This window comes from Dipodomys merriami, unplaced genomic scaffold (assembly GCF_024711535.1).
Source record: "Dipodomys merriami isolate MVZ:Mamm:240054 unplaced genomic scaffold, mDipMer1.0.p SCAF_4, whole genome shotgun sequence".
In the NCBI taxonomy this organism is placed as follows: Eukaryota; Metazoa; Chordata; class Mammalia; order Rodentia; family Heteromyidae; genus Dipodomys; species Dipodomys merriami.
Window position 1 is genome coordinate 27,027,971 of NW_027205603.1, and position 23,908 is coordinate 27,051,878.

Consider the following 23,908-nt stretch of genomic DNA (forward strand, 5'->3'; position numbering starts at 1 on the left):
TCCCATCAAGATATTACATACCAACATTCATTTCTCAGTTCCACATTCAAGTAACTTTAGTTCAATAACCCACCAGACTCTCTCCAATAATATTCAAACTGAAAAACAAATTCATCAGAGAACTTCAGAAACTAAATTTATTGGGCTTGCATATATTTTAATTGCTCTGACTGTCATGTTATATAGAACCCTAAACTTGGGATAATTCTGCCTATATTCAATGTAGGAACCTTCCTGATTTTTATTGAGGTCCTAACCCTAGCTGTCTTACTTAAACTGGAAAGTTCCTCATCCTTCCTGTCACATCTAGGCTTTTCCTTGGGGGAAGAATGGATGGAGAAAACTATTTGTCATATAGGTCGTGTCATCCTTTCCCTGCTATCTAGGTTCTGCCTGTAGTGTTTTTTTTTTTAAATTTTCTGTAATTTATTTTCATCTTGTGTGTTTATCCACCCTCTGCTGCCAAGCAGCCACTGGCAAGATTTTAGCTGGGTATCATCAGAAACACAGTGGGAAGAAATGCTAAGTCGGCATGCAGGGTAGGGCTGAGCTGGGGACTCTAGGTCTCTAGCCAGTTTTGACACTGAGAAAGGTGTTGCTGTAATTCTCCCATCTCTGCCAGATTGAATGGCCCAAGAGTATCTCAATAAATAGATGCAAAAAGGCTGAAGCCTATCAGTCCTTTGCAGCTTAGAAGGTGGGAGAACCTCCCTTTACCTCTTAGGCCCAGCTCACGCTAAGGCTGGGATTTGGGAGTGGGTTGCTTTTGCTTGGGGCCCTCAGATGTGACTGGATGTACTGAGACAGCACCAGGAAGCATGTGTTGCCACAGCGAGGGCAACCAGGAGTATAATAGTGCCTTCTCTGTAGTACACTGCAGCTGTGACTAACTCTGAGCTTTAGGACAGCCATGCTTCGGGCTGGGAAAAGACTATACTGACACACAGAGTATAACAGTATCTTATTATCTACTCTGAAGCTTTGGTATCTGGGATTTTGCTGACCTTGGAGTCGGGGGATCAGCCCTTTTCAGAGTTTGCCAAATCACATAATTTTCCCCCTGTACACATTCTTAAAGTATTAGTCAACCACTCTGGAGCCCACACCCCGACTGCCTGATTTGGTTCCTGCCCTAATCATCCAGGGCCAGGTATCTGGTAACTAGAGCTCCCTAAACCAGACTGCTCCAGCTTGCCTCACATGTACTCTACACAGAAGCCACACTTAAGGCTTTTGCTCACAGTTCCTCCTTCACCTGATCCTAACTGACTTTGAGGATTCTTCATGAGACCACTCGAGTATGACAAGATCCCTCCTCAAGGAACAATGGAAAATAAGCTTAGTTTTCAATGGCAATTGCCTCCTACCAACTTTACTGTCCTTCAGATTTTCTCTTAATACACTACTGTGTGTGTGTGTGTGTGTGTGTGTGTGTGTGTGTGTGTGTGTGTGTGTGTGTGTGTGTGTGTGTGTGTGTGTGTGTGTGTGTGTGTGTGTGTGTGTGTGTGTGTGTGTGTGTGTGCTGGTCCTGGGGCTTGAACTCAGGGCCTGGGTATTGTCTCTAAGCATTTTTGCTCACTACTTGACTACTTGGTCTACATTTTTGATCTACTACTTGAGCCACAGTTGTACTTCCAGTGTTTTGGTGGTTAATTGGAGATGAGTCTCCCAGACTTTCCTGCCAGTTAGTTTGGAACTGTGATCCTCAGATCTCAGCCTCCTGAGTACCTACGAGAATAAGCATGAGCCGCTGGCACTTGATTATAAACTGTTGTTTTAAAATGCATAACTAAGTGTAAATTGCTCAGTGTACAGAGGGAAAACTCTTGTTTCCATTCTTAATTTCAAATTGAAATTCTAAGGATGCAGATAATGTTGTGATACTGCGGTTCATGTAAAAAGTCACCTCTGTCTCTGGGGGATAAGTAGTACTTACTTTCCAGGGGAACTCGCACTTTATGGGGGCACCCTGAAAGGCTGCGGTGGTGGGGGTAGAGCCCCGTCACATGCCCTGTGCCATCGCACCCAGGGATGGGGCACTTGGTCTCTCTCTTTTCAGGCCTCGGTGAATCTATAGAAAAATTGTGAAATTCATTTGGTTATTTTTCCATCCTGTCCATTCAGTAGAGTGGCCTTGCAGAATGACATTTTCACTTTATTCATTTTTGCCATCATCAACATTCTTCTCACATTGCCTTGAAAAAGACCCTCAACTAACACCTGAGGAAGCATTAAACATGTTTTTAATTTTCTCAGTTTGTTAAGCAAAGGCTGACACAAGGCAAGGGTCTGTTAAAATAGAGGTGGTTTTAAGTTGCTATGTCATGTATTGTGTAGTTAAAGCCTCATTATGAAAAATCGCCCTGGACTAGAGGTTAAACAGACTCTGGCAAAGAAAAAAAAAGAATGAAAGAAGAAAAAAAGTGAGAAAGAAAAATGAATTTGTGTAAACTCAAATCACCTCCTACTATTCAAAGAGTCTAGAGAAGGCCAGATTGAAGATGACAAAACAAAGAATTCATCTGAGAAAGGCCTCCTTGACTTTGTCCTGCAGGCTGGTCCCTCGCAGCAGGTGGCCTGGGAGTGGGGATGGTCTAGCAGAGCTTGTTTCTTGCAGAGCAGCTGACAGAAGTCAGGATGGCTTTAGCCTGCCTAACCAACGCCTGCTAAGTTCCAAGTTCTTGAAAGCCTAATGGGCTGTCAGTATCACTGCGCAGTGATTACAGTGATGACACTGTTGATGTGACTGACTGCAGAAATTGAGGCAAAGGGAAGTAGTCTTGAAAAGGAAACGTTCTTTATGGGGAACTGATAGAAGATGGAACTGTAGAGCAGTTGCAGCTGTCTTCCCAACCTTCTGGAGAGCCTGAAACCTGGAGGAAGTGAGACTCACAGGACAAAGCAGCCTGGAGAGGGAAGGGCGAATGACAACTGGGGGAGTTTTAATTTCTGACATGCACAGTACTGAGAGTTAGATAAAGGGTTGTCTTTATTTATTTTTGTCAGTAGGGCTTGAACTTAGGGTCTGGGTGCTGCTCCCGAGCCTCTTTTTGCTCAATGTTAGCACTCTACCACTTGAGCACCACTTCTGGTTTTTGAGTGGTTTATTGGAGATAAGAGTCTCACAGAGACTTTTCTGCCTGTGCTGGCTTAGAACTAGGATCCTCAGATCCCATCCTCTTAAGTAGCTAGGAGTACAGATATGAGCCACCAGCACCTAGACAATAAAGGGTTATTTATATAAATATCTAACATAAATAAATGAGTACAAAACAGAACATTAATGAAGTTAGGCCCAAACTAAATTGGGCCTTAGTTAAAATGTGTATATTAGTGATTGAGATGTTAGATCAAACAGAAAGGCTGCATTATACTACAAACTGTCCCTGTCTCATGTAGGGATGAAACTAGTGAAGGAGAATTGTGTCCCTCAGCATTCACAGATTTTAGCAGGACAATAGAAGGAACATGTGAGCCCTCGGAGAACACGGTGGACTCAGCCAGGCTGTGGGACTCAGAATTCAAAGCAACAGGAATATTGAGCATCTCTGAGGCAGAGAATAAACATAAATAATCTATGCAATCTTGCCCACAAAACTACTTGCCCTGTTTGGTCAGGGTACAGGGTCCTTCCTGCTGCCAGGATGTTGTGCTACATGATCTTCTGCTCCAAGCAATCACCCAAGGCCAGGCCTCTGTTGTGGAATATGATGGACATCTCTGGGGGCACTATGCTGTGAGAGTAGACATGCCTTTATGACACCATGTCACCCCAGGTGTTGGATTACATACAGTCCAGGGCAGATGGGACACAGCCGGCTGTGTGTAATGCAATTATATGGGGCATGGTTTCAGCATAAGGGGGAGGAGCCAAGACTGTTCAATTGACAGTCAGCAGTAGCAGTCCAGGAAAGGGCCAGGATACCGAACAGGGAGACCCAAATAAACAGTGAGCAGTTTGTATGAACTAAGACAGGACTTAAGTAAGATAACTGATGTTGAGATAACTCTATTTTGCACGACAGAAAAAGGCATATTAAGTATGTATGGTGTTCTGTGGTTTTGTGTATGTCTGTTTTGTTTAATCAAATACAGTGACAAATTTTAAGTTGCTTTAGGCATGTAAAAATCTGTAGACTCTTGGTCAAAATCCTTCAAATCTGAAGTGAACTAAGGGGCCGACTCCACCACACAGTGCAATGCTGTTCATAGGGAAGTGAGGAGCAAGGGTTTTGATGCCCTTCTTCTCCTGGAGCTTGTCCAGGTGAGACCACATTTCTAAAACACATTGAAAAGGTTTGGCGTGGAGCATTTCTCCTCCTTGCCACAGTGTATCTGTGGGAAGAAGAGAGGGTGTTGGAGATAACGCAACCTGGCACCTGACCAGGTGCAGCCCACTGACAGTCCACCATGCACTTTTGTTTGTGAGTCTCTCCTGAGCTGGGCAAAACAAAGATTCAGATGAAATGCTCTGGAGGGCAGAACCTGTTGGCATGATAAGAAGCCAGAGAGAGGCTGGAGGTAACTCTCAAGCCTGGCTCTTCTTTTCTTCTCTTTGTAGAGGTATACACAATAAGGCTGACCTTAAACACTGTGACGATACATCTGAGCTTGCCTGTGACTGTCCTCATTCATACCTGATAAACTGTGTCATTGTTCACATTTCTGACTGGACAAATGTCATAGACTAGGCAACAAATTACAAGATGACACTATCTATACTCATACTCCAAATCTGGACATGCTTAGTACCAATAGTGTTACCAACTTACTGCAACACTGGGGGCTTATCTTCAGGCTTGCATAAAGTGAAATTTTAAATCCCACTGGTGATCTGGGAGTTAGTGGCCTATAATCCTAGCTACTCTCAAGGCTGAGATCCGAGGATCACAGTTTGATGCCTGAAAACTCCATGAGACTCTTATCTCCAATTAACCAGCAAAAAAGCTGGAAATAGAGCTATGGCTTAAGTGGTAGAGCACGAACCTTGAGCCTTGAACATAAGAGCTAAAGGACAATGCCCAGGCTTTGAGATCAAGCTTCAGGACTGGTGCTTGCGTGCGTGTGCACGTACAGACACACACACACGCACACACACACACGCACACACACACACACACACACACACACACACACACACAGCATATACACAAGAGACAAAAAAAGAATATGGTTATAAAGACAGTTTTATCCCAACAAGGATCAGAGAATCCTGCCTGGCTCATAAGTGGTTTGGCACATTTTGAAACTCAAAAGCAGCTATATGGTTCTAGAACAAGAGTGGAAAGAGAATTTACATTTCTAGAATAAACTTGGTTAATAAAATGATTTGAAGCCCAGTAAGTACTATCACACTTCTAATAATATCTGGTAAAGTGGCTTTTAAAGGTGTAATGTACTTTTACAAAGCAGTTCAATTAAAGGAAATAGATCCAATGAATATTTTCCTTATGTGGGAAGACCCTGCAAAGCTGACCCAGCTGGACCTGATAATAACACAGAGTAGGGGGAAATCAAAATGACTTATTTCATAATTATGAACTTATTCTTTTTCCCTCTTTTTTTGTATGGTACTGGGACTTGAACTCAGGGCCTGGACACTGTCCATTAGATTTTTGCTCAAGGTTGGTGTTCTACCATTGCAGCCAGAGTTCCACTTCCAGCTATTTTGGTGATTAGAGACAAAAGTCTAAAGGACTTTCCTGACTGGGCTGATTTCAAACTGCAATCCTCTGATTTCAGTCTCCTGAACAGCTGGGATTATGAGGTCTGAGCCATTGGTGTCCACTTATAAATTAATTCTTCTTTTTTTTTTGGGGGGGGGGGTCCGGACGTGGGGCCTGAACTCTGGGCCTGGGCGCTGTCCCTCAGCTCTTCAGCTCAAGGCTAGCACTCTACCACTTGAGCCAACGTGCCACCTCAGGCTTTTTTCTTTTTGCTTATGTGGTGCTGAGGAATCGAACCCAGGGCCTCATGCATTGCAAGGCAAGCGCTCTACCACTGAGCCAACTTCCCAGCCCCTATAAATTAATTCTTAAATTACATTAGTTTGTCAAAAAGCTCCCTGGAAGGAATAATTAAATCTAACTCCCCCCCAAGCCCTAATGTAATTTTATTTTTTAAATGAATTTAAAAATGTATCTTACGTTTGTTGTTAAAGGTTTGTCTTCCACCCATGTCAATAACTTTGGTTTGCCTCCTTTCTCCTGCTAGGTGGTCCAGGAGAAACTTGTCCAGCTCTTTGTAGGTGTTATGGAAAACACAGCCTTGCTCGGCTTGCAGAGCAATTGCCTGTTCCAGCAAACTTAGGTTCCCCTTGGCCTTTTCCAGGTCATGAGGTTCTTCAGTTGTGGTGACTAGGCTCTCACCATCTTCTTCCTCAATCTCAGGGAAGGACGAGTGGGCTTTGCTGTCCAAGGGCTCCACATGAGCATTCTGTAGGTCTCTCTTGTCTGCGTCAGAATCACACCTATTCTCACAAGGGATAAATTCGTCACCTTCAGTTTTTATTTCAGGAACTTCCAGTAGGTCTTTTTTATTATCCACTAACATGTATTTTGGGCCGCTGTGAGGTCTGGCCTCTTCTGACAGGCTAGAGCCGCTGTCCCATCCATTCTCTGCACTTTCAGAGTTACTTTCACTGTCATCGGAGGAACAGAATGGTCTCTGGGAACAGTTGAGTTTATCTCTTCCATCATCTGAATGAATCATAAAGCACTCATCTGCTTCATCATTCTCTGCTTTTAAAGATTGGATGCCACTGTCATTTAAGTTTTCACTTATAGTCTGTACAGACACATTCTTTTCAATTTTCCCCAAGTGCATTAAAGACTTGACCATGAGCTCTTGATAACAAACATATGGATCTTCCTTCAGGGGGGCATTTTCTGGAGCAGTAGAATTAAGGTTCTCATCCGCAGGTTTTATTAGGATTCCTTCTATAGGAAAACAAAACCGATATTGAAAAGGAAGGATTAAAAGTATTTTCAGGTCCATGCCTGTAATCCCAGAATTTAGGAGGCAGAGGCAGGAGGATCCTGAGGTCAGCCTGGACTATATAGCAAGCTCTGAGCCCATTACATTGCTTAGCAAGAGCCTGTCTCAATACCAAACAAATCTCCTTCCTTCCAAAAGAAAAACAATCCCCAAGCCTCAATATTCAAGGAAATTATACCATATGCGCACACACATATATGTACACTTATATGTATAATAAGCACAGATATACACACATATGTATACATAATATATAATGTATGAGCTATATTAAATTTTATAAGCACAAGTGGAAAATGTATAGGCTCTTAAAATAGAATGAGAGAACTTAGTAGTCTCAAAACTATCTTTAAATAAATGAGCTAGTATGCCAGACATGGTGGTGCACAGGTATAATCCTGGCTGTTTGGGATGTAGAAATCAGGAAGACTGTAGCAGAGGGAAAGTTAGCATAAGACTATCTGAAAAACAAAATTAAAAAGAGAATGAAGGTACAGCTCAAGTGGTAGAGTGCTTTCCCAACAATTGTGAGACTCTGAGTTCAATCTTCAAGTAAGGCAAACAAACAAACAAAAAGCAAGCACGTGGAAATTAGTTACTATAATTTTCATCATATGAAGAGCTAGGTTGAGGTCCATACTTAACAATGACAGAGCTCCGAATGTGGCACAATTGCTACTGGACTTCTTACATTTCCCCAGCTCAGCCAGCCAGCAGGCAGCTGAATACACAGAATTATTCATTGTACAAAAAACATTCATTAGCTTTCTGTTAGCATGACAATATATTTTTATAGCTTATTTGGTTTATGTTCTCTACTCTGGAGTTTCCCAGACATATTCTTAGATTTTATGAAATGCTAAGATACTAAATATGTCCACATAGAGGTGATAACTAAAGGAATTCTGAAGCTCTCAAGACTTCTTGTTTACTTTTGCAATTGTCATACTACAATTCCATATTGAGAGGATATATAAATGGAATAGTTAGCATGATCAGAGAGAATCTTAAGTAGTAACATACTTTCTGGTTTGCTATTTGTGAGCGTTTACATAAAAAGGGAAGAAGACAGGAGGTGGTGATGGTTGGAAGATATTGAATATGACTTGGTTATAAGTTAAATATAGGGCTCTCTTGGGTCCTGAACAAGGTACCCAATGACTGAGAGGAGGTTCCAAGTACCAGTCTACACAGGAAAGACTGTGAGATGGTAGTCATCTCGGGGCAGCTTACTGTGTCACTTTTTTACTTCACAGTGACAGGTTGTATATACACACATAGAGTAAGCTTGTCCAAGTCTGGCAACAAAACCTATCAACTAAGGGTGTGGATTCCTTGTTGACATCAGCTGTAGCCCAGGCATATGAAGTATTGCCTAGCACACACCAGGCTATGAAAGGTACCCAATGTCCCAACAATGCTCCTTCAACATCCACTAGGACTGATTCAAACCAAACCAAACCCAAACAAACAAAACCCAAACAAAAAGAAGGACCATTTTTGTGTCTCAAAGGCAGGTGGGGGATGGGAAACACAAAATAATAAACCCCTTTGAAGATAGTTAAAGACACTAAGTGAAGTACATTCTGTGTTAATAAACACCTTTAGAAGGAAGAAAAGCACAGCCTTCAGTTCGAGGTTGCAGGAGAGGGTGTCTATGCTGAAGACAATGTGCCTTTTTTTGTCTCATTTAATTTTTTATAAACATTGTCTCTGACAAGGACACTCAAAAATACATCTCCATCATCTTCCTTTCTGGTAATTATCTCCCTAAATCAACACTGGACTGCCAGGATCAAGTAAATATTGCCATAGTAACTAAAAGCATTTTTGGACGCAGGGAAGAATTCAGTCACAACACCAGCCCCTGTAAATAATGCTGATTATAGGGTGCAGTCTTTTGTTGGGATCTATTCAACGTAAACTGAAAAATTTAACATTTCAGTTCCTAGAAAAGAGGCTGGATAAACAAGCACACAATATTTGATAGGATGGGCCTATCCTCTTCTGAATTCATATCAGAGGAACTGCAGGTTTAAATAATATATTAAACATAGTCTAAAATGCAAATGAAGTTTTTCTCAATATCACGGTTAGCTATTAAGAGAAAGTGTAAAGGGTTATGATAATTTTAAAGTATTATGAACTACAGAAAACAAATAAAAAGCATTTTCAGTGAATATGCTCAATTCATTGAACTATTCTCTCACTCCACTTAACTACCCACATGTGTACAATAATGATTTATAGACATTATACCTAATTATGCATATTTGGGCTGTGTTAGAGTGCTAACAAAAGCTCTAGAAAGCAACAATTACCTCTGTTGCTTAGCTACATAGTTTAAAATATTCCTATTAAGTGCAGATCACCAGAGAGGCGGGAGTGACAAACTCGCACACGTGCACGACAATGCACTTCACTGTGTGGCTGCCAACTGCTTGCATTTTGGGTCACTTCCAGTTTACATAATTGTTTGGTTCAACTGTTTGTTATATGCTAAAAGAAAATATTTATTAATTATTCTTCAGAAAAAGAGGAGCCCTGCAGACAGAGGTGCCTACGTGTGTCACACGTGCCAGTTTCTAGGGATGTTCTGCAAACTACAGATCGACTTTGTTGTGTTCCCAAACCCCTCTCTGGCCCTTACCATGGGGAGAAGGAAAAATTCTAGCTTTTGAACCTGACAGATCTGTGATGATGTTCTGATTTCTCCAATCTCTGCAAGGGGCCGCCTGTTTTTATTTTTCTTGGTACCATGAGGATAAGCTTTATGCCTTTACCCCTGAAATAGCTAAGGCCTGAAGAGTCAGAGGGATCTAGACTTGAGTTCTGATGCTAGCACTGTTATTTATACCTATCCAACCTATGTACTGCAGGACAACACTATTGCCCTGAGAGCATGCCTGCAGAGAAACACAAAAGGAAGTCAGTAATTGATGGCTCTCTCCTTTCCTCTCTCCAGGTATTATTTTTAAATAAAATAATAGCGAGGGATTGTTAACATAAATAAGGCCATCCCATATTTCACTTAGAAGAACCAGATTCATTGGAGAAAAGTTCTAGCAATCCAATCTGTACATCTGTGCCTCCTACGGCCTTAGTCAGCAACTGTCTTTGAGAACTGCTCAGTGTACAGGTCTCCACAGTCTGAGGTCCAGACACTAGGACATGCTGTGGGCCCAGAACTGTCGGCCTGTATAACCTTGGTCAGGCCCTTAGTGTTCTGAGTCTTGGACTTCATCTTCAAAATGAGGAAGATCTAGAGACCCAATGACTGGATGTGCTACTGTTCTTCCTAAGACAATAAACTACAGTCCTTGGTGTTACATCCTTTTATCTCACAACAGTACAAAAAGATCCTTTCTAGTCTACTTTCTAGAAGGAACACTGTTATCCAAGGAGTTAAGGGCTTGCTCAAAACCACACAGATACACAGGTAAGGGCTGATCCCAACCCATTTGGCTTCAATTCTACATTTCAACATCCTAGCCTGTCACAAGCTAGCCACACCCTATGACTGGTGATTTCCCTGAATCCTGAGCACATGGCTGTGCTGCTGAGGACTGGGCGCACTGATTTGGGTGAGTCCACCTTGTGGGGACATTCGCATGTTTCCATTTGCACAGGGACAGCCTGTGTGTGTCTTGTGTACTGGTAGTGCTTTGCCAGCTTGTCTTCGCAGTGAGAGAATTAATTTTTGTGTGGTTTGTCCTGTTCTCTTCTATACTCCTTGGTGTCTATCTGCATCTCTTTGAAAAGTAGTCAGAGGAAGGTATTGGGTGCAGTTTGTGCCGTCATTTGAACTCCCCACTTAGAGACACAATTAGTCTCAACCAGACAAGGTAAAGTCCTGTGAGGTCCCTGGTGTAAATTAATGGCTTGATAAAATGTATTTTTGCTGGGTTGGGCACTAGCTCAACAATGTTTACTTTAGAGGTTAGAGGTAAAACTCTTCAGAGGATTCAAGATAACTTACAATCTTTCCTCTGTTGATCATTTGAGAGAAGTATCTGTGCTTTGGTCATTTCTGGAAATTGACTTTGTCAAAACCCAGCCCCAGCTGTACTTTATAAGATAGACTTGCAGGAGAAATATAAAGTATAGATAGAGCACAGTTAGTTTGGACATAATAACTAATTTTCCTTTCTATTTCCTAATCATCTTCCTCTCAATACCTACAAGCTCTGTTACATTCAGCATTGTATCACTTTGGTCCTCAATAATCCTATCTATAAAACTAAGACCAATGAGACATATCTTTTAGCACTGTAGTTTGGACTAATATTTATGTGTATATGTATATACATACTATGATAAAATATTACAATATATAATTCTAATAGATTTATATTGAATTATATATATGTATATGCATACACATATATACATGTGGTGGTACTGGGGTTTGAACTTGGGACCTTGTTCTTGCTAGGGACATGCTCTACCACTGAGCCATGATTCCAGTGCTAAATGATATTATTCATCTTTCTGAAATATACAAAGTGCTGAAAATAACCATAATCACTGTTAATTCAGTATATTCCTTATCATCAGTGGTAATATTAAAGATAAAATAACCACTGTAAACATTCAGCTAAATCTCCATAAATGTTGAATGCATAACTTAATAACTTTAAACATATATTCTTTTTTTTTTTTTTTTGGGTCCGGTCGTGGGGCCTGAACTCTGGGTCTGGGCATTGTCCCTCAGCTCTTCAGCTCAAGGCTAGCGCTCTACCACTTGAGCCACAGTGCCACTTCCGGCTTTTTTCTTTTTGCTTATGTGGTGCTGAGGAATCAAACCCAGGGCCTCAGGCATGCAAGGCAAGCACTCTACCACTGAGCCACCTTCCCAGCCCCTAAACATATATTTTTGTAGCTAATACTATTTATGATTGTATAATAGAAGGTGCAAAGTCTGAAAGCCACATATAGTATTTGACCTAAGGACTTTCTAAAGGTATTGGCAAATACATGCCCATTTTCTTAAATATTTGACTAAGTAACATAGCAAGATAAATTATACATAACTATCCACAATGATTCAATAACTTTCTTTTTTTTTGTTTTTTTTTGGGTCCAGTCATGGGGCCTGAACTCTGGGCCTGGGCACTGTCCCTCAGCTCTTCAGCTCAAGGCTAGTGCTCTACCACTTGAGCCACAGCACCACTTCTGGCTTTTTGCTTATGTGGTGCTGAGGAATCAAACCCAGGGCCTCAGGCATGCAAGGCAAGCGCTCTACCACTGAGCCACCTTCCCAGCCCCTCAATAACTTTCTTTAAGACTAGATTTAACCCATGATTTCCATGATCAAAGTAAAATTGACCAGCTCAAGAAACTAAAACATGTCAAAGATGATAAAAATTAACAGATAAGCTGTGATGTTTAAGCCACATGCTAAATACAGAAATGCTTGAGACATTACTTAAACATGAACCAATCAGCATACTACATTGTTTTAATCACAGAACCTCTAACTATATTTAAGCCAAAATTATTTGAGATACAATGAGTCTAATTTGAGACTTGGGTTTGCAGAGTCAATATGCTTTTATATATTTTAAATTAATTTCCTGGTTATTCCTATAATCCTATTTATAAGAAGTACTTAGACTTAACAATATTGGTACCTTTTGTTTGTGATACCTTCTTTTCAAATATCAAATCATAAAGGGCATTTTGATTCCTAAAAAGTCATATTCAGAAAAAAAATGGTGTCTATATTTAATAGAACACATTTCCACCTAATTTAATTTTCTAGTGAGTCAAGCATGAAATACTTTTTTGGCATTTTTTGAGTTTTTTGATTATTCCTCAACTTTAGCCTCATGAACAAAGCAACAAGTGATATTCCAACTCCTAGAGGTTGGTCACTCACAGGAATAAATGGCAGTAACTACAAACTAGAAAGGAACAAATTCTAAAGTTTAAAAATAATAAATACATTTCTGTTAGTATATAAAGGCAGTTTGATGAGCAAGTGAAGAACTGAATTAACAAATTGTAATATTTATCTTAAGGTACTTTAAATCCTTTATTTTAGAAATAATAGGCACAGTGATAGATTTTCCATGTCATTTTCCTACTGAAGAAACCTCTAAGATAATAACTTCAGGCCACCTCTATAGCTCATTGCTATAGATATTTATAAAAAATATGGAAAATATTAAGGTCAAAATCATTTGCACTGGTTTATGTTATTATTATATTTCACTTGGGGCAAAATGATATTATATATGTTGACCAACTAATGAAAATATAAATGTTTTAGGTATATATAGAAATAGACACACACGCATATACACATACGTATACCATAATCATTAATAATTATATAGAATGTAATCATTTAAAATATGACCTATAACTTGATAAAAAGGGGGTCCTCCATAAATAAATTCTGAATGAAATAAATATACTTGCACAACCACACCAACCATAGGCTCTTCATAAGTTAAGACCGTTTCTATCTATTCTACAGTGCCAGAAAAGATAAAGCTTGGGTCACTCCTCCTTGTACCTGAGGAAGAGTGATCCCCTGTTTCCAAGAGGCTGTCATTCTCAGTCCTGTCATCTCTGTCTCCTTTGCAGTCTGTGTCTGGGCTGTAGTGCCGAGGCTTCATCAGCAGGGATTTCCTCTTGTTGACTGGTACACTCAGAGCCTGTTCTTCTGCTCTCCTCTTCTTCATCATGGAGCAGTTATAGGCAACACTGCATGAGCAGGACAGATTCGGGACACTGTAAGACAGTATGCACTGGTGTATGGCATTTTATTTTCATATCTAAGTATAACCCAGAGCCTTTGGAAATCTGGGACTGGAGGTTTATGGTTAGCCACTGGCACTAACAAAAAACAGACCATCCATGGAATATGCAAACTGGACACAGTCTATTTTATTGTATATCAGAAGAGTTTTTTTTAAAAAATCATCCTTAATCTTGAGCAAGCATATGTTAATCTGTGCTTTGCTTGGCACTATACTAAACACCCAGGGAGGGATGAAATGAGATTTGCACTGGTTTGCTAATCCTAGGAAACAGCTAATGTGAAAACTATATCACCAGATACACAATATACACCAGTATAGGTAAATCACAAGATTTTTCAAGTAGTTGTTTGCCACTGAAACTTTTTACTGCTGCTATAGTTGTACCTCAAAATTGAGATGCCACATGTCTTGGACTTTGACTTGAATGAAAGGGCCATTGAGTAGAGACATTCAATCAACCCTTCTCTAGACACACATAAAAAATCACTGTGAAGATGCTACATGGCATTCTGCCTTTTGATTCTCATTCATTTGGCACACAGAACAAACAAATAAAAGGAGAAAAATAAGATTGAATTTCAAAAAAATAACCATTTATCCCTATTCCTGTTATCACATGGTTTTATTTGGAAATGCTCCTGGGGAGACCCTTTCAACACAGCTTTTCCAAATGCACCTTACTCAGAATTAGCACAGCTCACTTTATGTGTGAAGTTAACACAAACATTCTCCTGGCACGATCCATGAAGGCCTGAGGATTTCACCATCAGTGAGTCCGTAAGAGATATTTACTGAATGCTCTTTGAAGAGAAATGAGGGAGATTTAGATGAAAAACTCTAGAAGAGAGGATCTTGGACTCAAAGTAACAAGATATGATTAGCTCCATCTTTAAGAGATGATTGAAAATTCATAGTAATTCAATATTACTGACCAGACAAAGTCCTTAAACTGCTCTCAAACACATCAATGCAAAGATGGTGGTCTGCTCATGAAAACAATTTGGTTTTATAAGCATACACAAATTATTGAATATAGAATAGATGAAAAGCCTTCCAAAGGAGGAAAAAAATCTCATTTCTTCTAGAAGATAAAAAAGATTTTTGAGGGAGACAGAAATTCATGCATTAGAAAACTCTGAAAATTAAAAATTATACTGATGGGAAAATTGTGCTAAGTGAAGTTACTAAGAAAACTGAGAGATTGATGAAGGGATTAAGTCTTTTCAAGATATTCTGTATGCATATATGGACATGTCAAAATAAAACTCCTTATACAATGAATTGATGCTAATACAAAAAACATAGGGAAAGGAGAACAAAAGAAAGAAAACAAAATCAGAAAGGCATTCATAAAATTTCTGTGATGAATCCAAGTTCAAACTGAGCATCTTTAGAAGATGGAGTATTATAACCAGATGAAAATGAAAGCCAAAAAATGCCTTTATGAGAAAACTGTACAGACCAGTGGAGACCTGTGTGGAGGAAGTCTGCTGGTTTGAGAAGGTGAGCACAGGGCTCAATCATGTAGCTCTGATACAATGAGAGTGAGCATAGCCAGGGAACTCCCCCTTAATTGCCCTCCAGGACAGACTCGCTTCTGAGTAGGAGTGGTAAAAGGGTCTATTTTTACTTAGAGATAAGGTTCCTATGTATGTAAAGAGAGTTCGAGAAATTACTTAATCTTCAAAATCAAATAACTTTCCATAAAGAAAATTCTCACAGAATATACAATTAAAATCCAAAGCTATTATCATAAACAAGATTTGTAGAAAATAGGAGAAGCGCCCAGGTCATTCAGATGTTAAATGCAGGGACAGAGAGTGGCTTTTAAGAACCATAGTGATTACTCCTGACATTGGTACTGGGAAAGAATCTAAAAAAGTATATTAGAATGGAGGCTTTCCCATATCTTAATTTGATTCATTTTTTTAATTTTTATTTTATTGTAAAGATGCTGTACAGAGGGGTTACAGTTGCACGAGTAAGGTAATGAGTACATTTCTTGTCGAGCATTGTTACCCTCTGCTTTGTTGTTCTCCCCCATCCCTTCCCTCCCCCACCTCCCTCACTCCTCCCTCCACCCTCAAATTGTAAAGTCTTGTGGGTCCATTGTTGCAATGGGTCATCCTGTGTGCTTGTTTCAGCATTTTGTTATTCTGCTTCTCCTCAAATTAGATAAATGTATACACAAAATGCAAGGGTACCAAAATCAAGTACAGTGACAACAGGAGATATACCATAAGGGGAAGAACATAACAAAGAAACAAAAAAATCACATAGTACATTAAAAAAACAAAGAAAAATATCTTGTGTCCATATCTTGGGGTTCATTTCACCTAGCATCATCTTATAGAGTCATATGTATGTAGCTTTTGACTTAAAGAGAGACTTCTTTGAAGAAGAAATAAGCATGGCCAATAGACACAGGAAGAAATGCTCAACTTCTCTGGCTATAAAAGCAATGCAAATCAAAATAACATTGAGATTCTACCTCACCCAGTTAGAACGGCTATAATCAAGAATTCTAATAACAATAGATGCTAGAGGGGATGAGGCCAGAAAGGAACTCTACTGCATTGTTGGTGGGAGTGGTAAACTTGTTCAACCACTTTGGAAAGCAGTATGAAGGTTCCTGAAAAGGCTCCACATAGAGCTTCCCTAGGACCCAGCAATCCCACTTTTGGACATTTACCCAAACAAGGCCACACTAAAGCTACCAGCACAACTTTATCGCAACATTATTTACCATAGTTAAGATTAAAATATGGAACCAACCCAGATGTCCCTCAGTAGATGAATGGGTCAAGAAAATGTGATATATATATATATATATATATATATATATATATACACACACACACATATATGTGTGTGTATATATATATATAAAATGGAATTCTAGGAATTCTACAAGGCTAGGATAATTTTATCAGATGATTCTTTTGTATAAATACATATAAGTAAGATTGCTGAATCAAAGGTAGTCCGGAATTTTAAAAAATTATAAAAAACAAAAGCCTTCATTGATGTTTCTACATTGGTCAAGATAGGGAAACAATCTCTGTACCCATGAAAAGATGAACAAATAAAGAGAACATATATATACATTGGGTATACATGTGTAACACCACCCAACTTTTATAAAAGAAGGAAATCCTGCAACAGCTTAGAGGAAGCTTGAAGACATACTAAATGAAATAAGCCAGAAAAAGAAGGAAAAGTATCTATGAATCCACTCATGTGAAAACTATAAGATATTCAAATTCATTGATATAGTGGTTGCTAGGAGATAAAGAGGAGGAAGAGGGAAGTGAGTAACCAACAGGCAAAAAATTTCAGTCAAAAAATACATGAAATCTAGAGATTTCAGTATATTGTAGCTAAGGTCAACAATAATATATTATACACTTAAAATGTGCTAGGAGGATAGATTTCACGTCAAATATCCTTAATAAAACTTAACAAGAGGGCTGGGAAGGTGGCTCAGTGGTAGAGCCCTTGCCTTGTATGCATGAGGCCCTGGGTTCGATTCCTCAGCACCACATAAGCAGAAAAAAAACAAGCTGGAAGTGGCTCTGTGGCTCGAGTGGTAGAGTGCTAGCCTTGAGCTGAAGAGCTGAGGGCAGCGCCCAGGCCCAGAGTTCAAGCTCCATGACCAGACCCCCCCCCCTCAAAAAAATATAACAAAAAAAAAAACAACAAGAGAAGGAGGAAAAGGAAAGGGAGAACATTTTTGTTAACAGGGAAGCATCCATCAATGAGGTCAACAAGTATTGATGAATCAGAAAATGTCATTTCTTGCTTTGATAATTACACAATACTTCCTGGTCCTTATAAACTTTATCTCCTTAATACTGTCATCCCAGGTTACTTATAAAGACAAAATATTGTCAAAACTGAGTAACTAATAAACAGATGAGGCTGATGTTTGAACTTAAATCTACTGGTCCTCAAAGTCATGCTCTCTTTCCCAAGCTGCCAAATTAAAGCAACAGTAAAATCTGTTTGTACTGAACAATTTGTTGAAATAGGACCTGGCTAAAATAGCTTCAAGGAAGATGCTTGCCATAAGGCCTTGCCTGTGGGGGTGGTTATATAAGACAATCATCCTGTATATGAAGATGGTACTGAAAATGAAAAACATACTCTGGGTATGGTGGTGGAAGTAGCTAGGAAGTAGTAATCCTACTTCCTAGCTAGTCAGGAGTCTGAGACCTGAGAATTTCAGTTTGAAGCCAGACCAGATAGGAAAGCCCATGAGCCTCTTATATCCAGTTAGTCAGCAAAACACTGGAAGTGGAGCTGTGCCTCAAGTGGTAGTGCACCAGCCTTCAGCAAAAAAGCTAAGAGACAAAGCCCAAGCCCTGAGTTCAAGCCCCAGTACTGGCACAGAACATGACAAAAAAAACATCTTGGGAAACTTCATTAAGACCCATCCAACTGGAGCAGAAGAATGATCTCTATGAGATGATTTTTAATGTTGATAAAAATCAAACTAAATACCTCTGTCTAAATATCTGTTGTAAGTGGAGGATAAAGAAAATACACAAAGTTTTATCCAAAGTGTAAATTTAGCGTAAAACAAAGCATTCTATTTAAAAGTAAGAGTATATAAAATAGCTTTAATAAGTCTAGCTTCATAATCTGAAATGTACTGTTGAGTCTTTTGAAGCATTGGATTTCTTATCTAGCAAACAGAAATGATCATTTCTATAGCACATAGTTTGAAGATGAAAGTGGTAGGTAGTATCTATGCTGACAATGACAAAAAGAGGCGAAGACAGACCTGCTCACTGCTCACCCAGTGCTCCTTGTGCTCTTACTTGTGCCCTGTGCAGAGTAGGCATGCACTAATGATCATAGTGCATTCCACTTTTTCTTATTACTTATGTTTACATGAATTACATTACATTGACATATAGCATTTGCTTCAAATCTCACATTCTGTGCATTTTTCCATTGTAAAGTAGCCACAGCCCAGGCAGCATATGGAGCTAAAATGAAAGGCTTTATAATAAATATTACCCTTTGTGTGTGCATGGAAAATGGTCCCTTTACCTAGTTTTCCCCGAGGGCACACTATTTTGGCTTTATTGTGACACTTCACTGTGACACCGCAATGAGGGAAAGCCATGCTTTACATGTCACTGAGAGAAATGCCACAAAATGCTAACATATCTTCTCAAGGTTGCCAGAAATCATTTCCACTGGGTTGTGTTTTCCCATCTGTGGAGCTCTGAAATGTTAAGGAAATAAATGAGCTCTATTATCTATATTTTTCTAGTAGATGAGAAAGAAAGAGAGAGGGAAAAAAGACACTCAGCTCTGCATTTATTATTCTATTCAATCAAACTGTTGCTTTAAACATCCAGAGACCCCCAGGGATTTTTATCAACACACCGAACACTTCTAAAATAAATTTTCAGACTTTTATTTTATTTAAATACCTTCAAAGGATATGTGTTAACCTAAAAGAAACTTTTCAATTTCCATTTAGAAATCTGAATTTTAATCTGAAATACTATTCTCTTTTATGCAACTTAAAACTGAATTTTAAAAAATAATTGTGGCAAACTACAATTAGGTAACAATCATGTTAAACATGCCATGTTAAAAGTAAAATTATACCATGTAATTGTAGCCCCTCTGTACGGTATGTTCTCAAATAAAATAAAATAAAATTTAAAAAAAAAAGTAAAATTATAGGTCAAACTCAATGGGCTTTCAGAAAAGACAAAACAAATTAAAAAGCCCTGTATTCCCTAAATCTGTCCTTTAAGTACACTGGTCAGCATAATAAATTCTCAGTGCAAGTTACCAGATGATACAAAGGCTATTTTAAATATATAGATCCCCAGAAATTGATATCTTCTGTTCCCCCCAAAACAGAGAATACACAAACAAATGGAGATTATAAAACACTTGACCCAAGCAAACCATTTACATGCTCAACATTTTCATATAAAATTTGTAGCAAGAATTCTTATTAGGCTGATCAAAAAAAGACTTGCTGAAAGGATCTAAGAAGTATGAATCTGAAATAGGACTAAGAAGATGGACAGAGGGGAAAAAAATCAAAGGTAGGATAATTAAAAAGGAAAAAAAATTGCAGAGACATCATATTTGAGGATAACCCAAAATATTCAACAGTAAAATCTTACAATAAGGAAGAATATCTAGTGAGGTTGCTTTTCAGAAGATTACTTGTACTTTCATAAACCAGTAATAAGCAATTAGGAAATAAAAATTAAAAATTATACCATTTACAATGGTATACAACTATAGAATACCTAGGGATAAGTGTAACAAACTTAGGTACAAAACTTATTCAAACCAAAGAACATATTGAGAATATTAAAGAAGACATAAATAAATGGAGAGATGAAAATGGGAAGTGAAAGAATCATTATTCAAAATTTTAATTCTCTTCAAGGTTATCTAATAGATTCAATAAAAATCCTACCAAACTTTGAATTTTTTTAAAAGAAACTTTCAAGTTAACCCTATAGTTTCTATAGAAATGAAAAGAATCAAGAACAGTAAAGGCCATCTTGAAGAAGAATAAAAACAGAGTTGGAAAATTGACAATTTGTCTATAAAAGCTTATCCTAAAACTACAATACTTAAGAGGGGGTGTCATTGTGTAAGCAATAAATAGAAGGACTGGATGGAGTAGATTTTATTCTTACTGACTCCAGAAATAGAATCATACATGAGTGGTCAATTTGTGACAAAGGTGTCATGGGAAAAAAGGTTACCGCTTCAGTGAATGGTGCTAATAAGTCTGAAAAAAAAGTCTTAACTTATACCTTGCCTTTACACAATTATCTTTCCTTATTCTTGGTTTTATTTTCCCATTTCTTTGCCTATAACCAACTATAATCCAAAACTATAGAATGAAAATTTACAAAAATAGCTTAATAAGTTCTCAATTGTATATCATTCTGAGTAGCAGGGTGAAATCTGGTACTGCCCTAGCTCCATCCTGCTAGGATGCGAGTCATCTCTTTATCTAGGGTGTCTATACTACCTAAGCCATTAGACACTGGCCAGACAGGGAGGTTATCAGACTGACTATGGAACTATTACAGTGTTGATATTCAAGTCACTTTGATTATAGTTAATAATGACCCAACCACAAAAAGTTATGTCAAAGAAAAGCTATGAAATGTTTTCTTCAGGTAAGAAAAAAGAATAGCAGGTATGGGGTTCAATGCTCTCCAAGGTTGCAGGTATACCTCAGAGTCTTGGAATACTCTCTTGTATTATTGTATTGTATTGTATCAAACAATTCCAGAATTTAGAATTTATACTGTAAAAAATGCAACAGCAACAAAGCTGTGGCTTTAAAGTAGGCAAAGTTTAGCCATGGAGCTTATAGAAAACACTAATTTAAAGTAAATGACTAATAAGTTAGAACACACTAAAATTACTTTCATATATCCAAGGGTATCAACTAGTAAGGGAGCTTCCTGTGATTACCCTGATTCTTGATCAGATTTTACAAGCATTCTCATGTCAAAAGGTTCACTGAACTCTGCTCTTTCAATACTCACACTAATCTATTGGCATATTGTACTCTTCAAAAAGCTTCTGAACAACTGCTATATTGAAAAAGTGAGCCACAGAGCAGGAGAATATATTTGCAATACTTACATCTAAAAAGATAGTAGATGCTAGAAAGTAACTAATGAAATCTTACCAATAAATAAGATAGACTATAAATTTTAGTAATAGTCAAACACAAACAAGTTGCTTTCATGAAATATACACCAATAGTGTAGAGTGTAGCACCATCTCTTTCATCTTTAGGAACTTATAAGAACCCACAGGTAGGTATATTTCATACCCACCACAGGGACTAAAATGAAACCACCATCAAATGTCCCGGAGAACCTGGAGTAACCAAATGCTCATTCGTATATCACTAAAGTAGCTGAGCTGCTGTGGTTACTTTGGAAAGTACCTGGTGATATCTACTAAAGCTAAACATATATCCTACTAGAGACCAAGAAATTCTAGTCCTATTCATACTCCTGAGAGAAACAAGTCATCACATGTACCAAAAGTTTCACAAGTCCACAACAGCACACTAACCAAAACCAGAAACATCACACAGTCCTCTGACTTCACAGTGAGTAAGATGTGGTGAAATATTTAGACTCTCCAGTAACAAGGAGGCAATGATTGCTGTAAATAATACCAGTGAATTCCACAACCATATTGTTGAATGATAGAAACCAGACAACAAAATAATAGATATATGAAGTCCAAAAACAGCACAGCTAATTTATATAGGGGAATCTGGGAACCTGAGGTTGTGAGTTGAGGAACCATGAAGGAGGCCTCTGTAGATGCTGTAAACACTTGGCTTCTTTGTTTTGAGTAGGAGTTTCATAGATGTAGTTATCTAGTAATATTTGACAAGGCTATGCATATATTACCTGTACATTATTTTCTGTGTGTGGGTTATACTTCAACAAAGTACTTAAAATACATTAATTTGTTACATGGTGTAATATTTTGCTAATTTGAACTGCAAATTTCTTTGATTGGAAGAAGTATTAAAAATAAAAAAAATACGAAAGTCTGGACCTCAAATGTAGATATGTAACCCAGAAAAGCTTCTGATAAGGTTAAGATTTATTGAGTATAGACACTTCATAGCATTTAAATCTATTACATGAAGTGGTGTAATACTTGCATATAACCTAAACACACCATCTTGAACATTGGAAATCATTTCTACTTTAATTATACTATACAATGTAGCTAGTGGATATAGTAGATTGCTTATTAAATAATTAAAAGAAAATATAGTCTGCAGAGGTCAGCTACAATTGTTTTCAAAGTAGTTTTAATCTTTAATTGGTTGAATTCTTAAATATGAAACCTTCAGTTACAGAAGACATGCAAAATTTAAAATGCTCCGGGTATATTGTAAGTTATTTGAATGTGTCAACTCACTGAATTCTCATACTAATACTCCAAGATTTGGGACTATCTCTAAAGCTCAGAGAGATTGTTGTCATTTAGGAAATACCATTAATGGAAGGGATTAGATTTAGGCTCAGCTAGTCTGGACCTAAATTCTAGCTTACTAATTATTACTTAATACTGTCCTTCACACTAATTCCATCCCACTATTAAAATGATTTAACAAACAGATAGCCTATAAACCAGTGAAGGAACACAGACAACCATGGAAGACTAAAAGCTTTTCAAAAGATCATTCTTACTTCACGAAAGCCATGAATGCAGCCAATAGATGTATACCTTGTTTAGAATTACAACCCACAACTTTTCCTTAAAAGGTAGTTGAGACACTGGTGGAGAACATTTTCTTTAACCTAGGTAAAGGAACATCTTCTATACACTAAGTACAGAACAAAGTATGATTAAACAAAAGTGACTGTTTTGACTGAGTTTGTTACAAATGTCTTCAAGTGATATTCAAGTATACATTGAACTTAATTATCCAACATGTAAATTATCTTAAGGAGTCATGCCTGAGTTAATTTGTATTCCATACTCCTATTCAAAAGCAAAGGCAATCTGTACTTGGAATAATGATTATTAATTAGTCCAATTGACTTTTTATTGCTTTTTGCATACTTTTCCAGTGAAAGAAATCTCAGCAATTATTCAGCACAATCCATGCATATACTTTTAGTTTATATCCCTGTGGAAATATTAATTTAATATATATTTAGTCTTAAGACATAGAACTGATTAAAGCTGAAAAAAGTATCTCTTCGGAAAGTTTTTATTATAGAAAAAGGAGACAGAAAATTTTCAAATTGCATGTTTGAAGATAGATATAACAATAAGAAGTAAAGGAGAATAGAGAATGCATGGAAGCCAAGGAAAAGAGTTTCAGATAATGTATTAGTCAACTTCATGTTACTACAACAAATTCCTGAGATAATAAAATTAAAAAGAAGAAAGGGTTACTTTGGCTGGTATTTTAGAGTATTCAGTCCTTGACTGGCCTTATTGCTTTGGGCTCAAAATATATGGCACAGTGTTTAATTCATGGCTGGGATGAGAGGGCGGGTGGAGGGTGGTTGGTGGCGGCAGAGAGATTGAATTCTCACAATCCCTTCAAAGGCATGCTTCCAATAGCCTAAGACCTGCCA

At 38.1% G+C, this 23,908-nt stretch overlaps 1 protein-coding gene across 2 annotated transcripts in view; it reads right to left on the reverse strand.

Moving 5' to 3' along the window:
* The window catches only part of St18 (ST18 C2H2C-type zinc finger transcription factor), a 136,964-nt gene that overhangs the window by 47,990 nt on the left and 65,066 nt on the right, over positions 1 to 23,908 (reverse strand). For both annotated transcript variants that reach the window (XM_069990704.1, XM_069990705.1), the window contains 3 exons: positions 13,520 to 13,710; positions 6,147 to 6,938; positions 1,937 to 2,071 (listed from right to left, as the gene is read on the reverse strand). In XM_069990704.1, the coding sequence (XP_069846805.1) occupies positions 1,937 to 2,071; positions 6,147 to 6,938; positions 13,520 to 13,710 (1,118 nt within the window). The remainder of the gene's footprint in view (positions 1 to 1,936; positions 2,072 to 6,146; positions 6,939 to 13,519; positions 13,711 to 23,908) is intronic.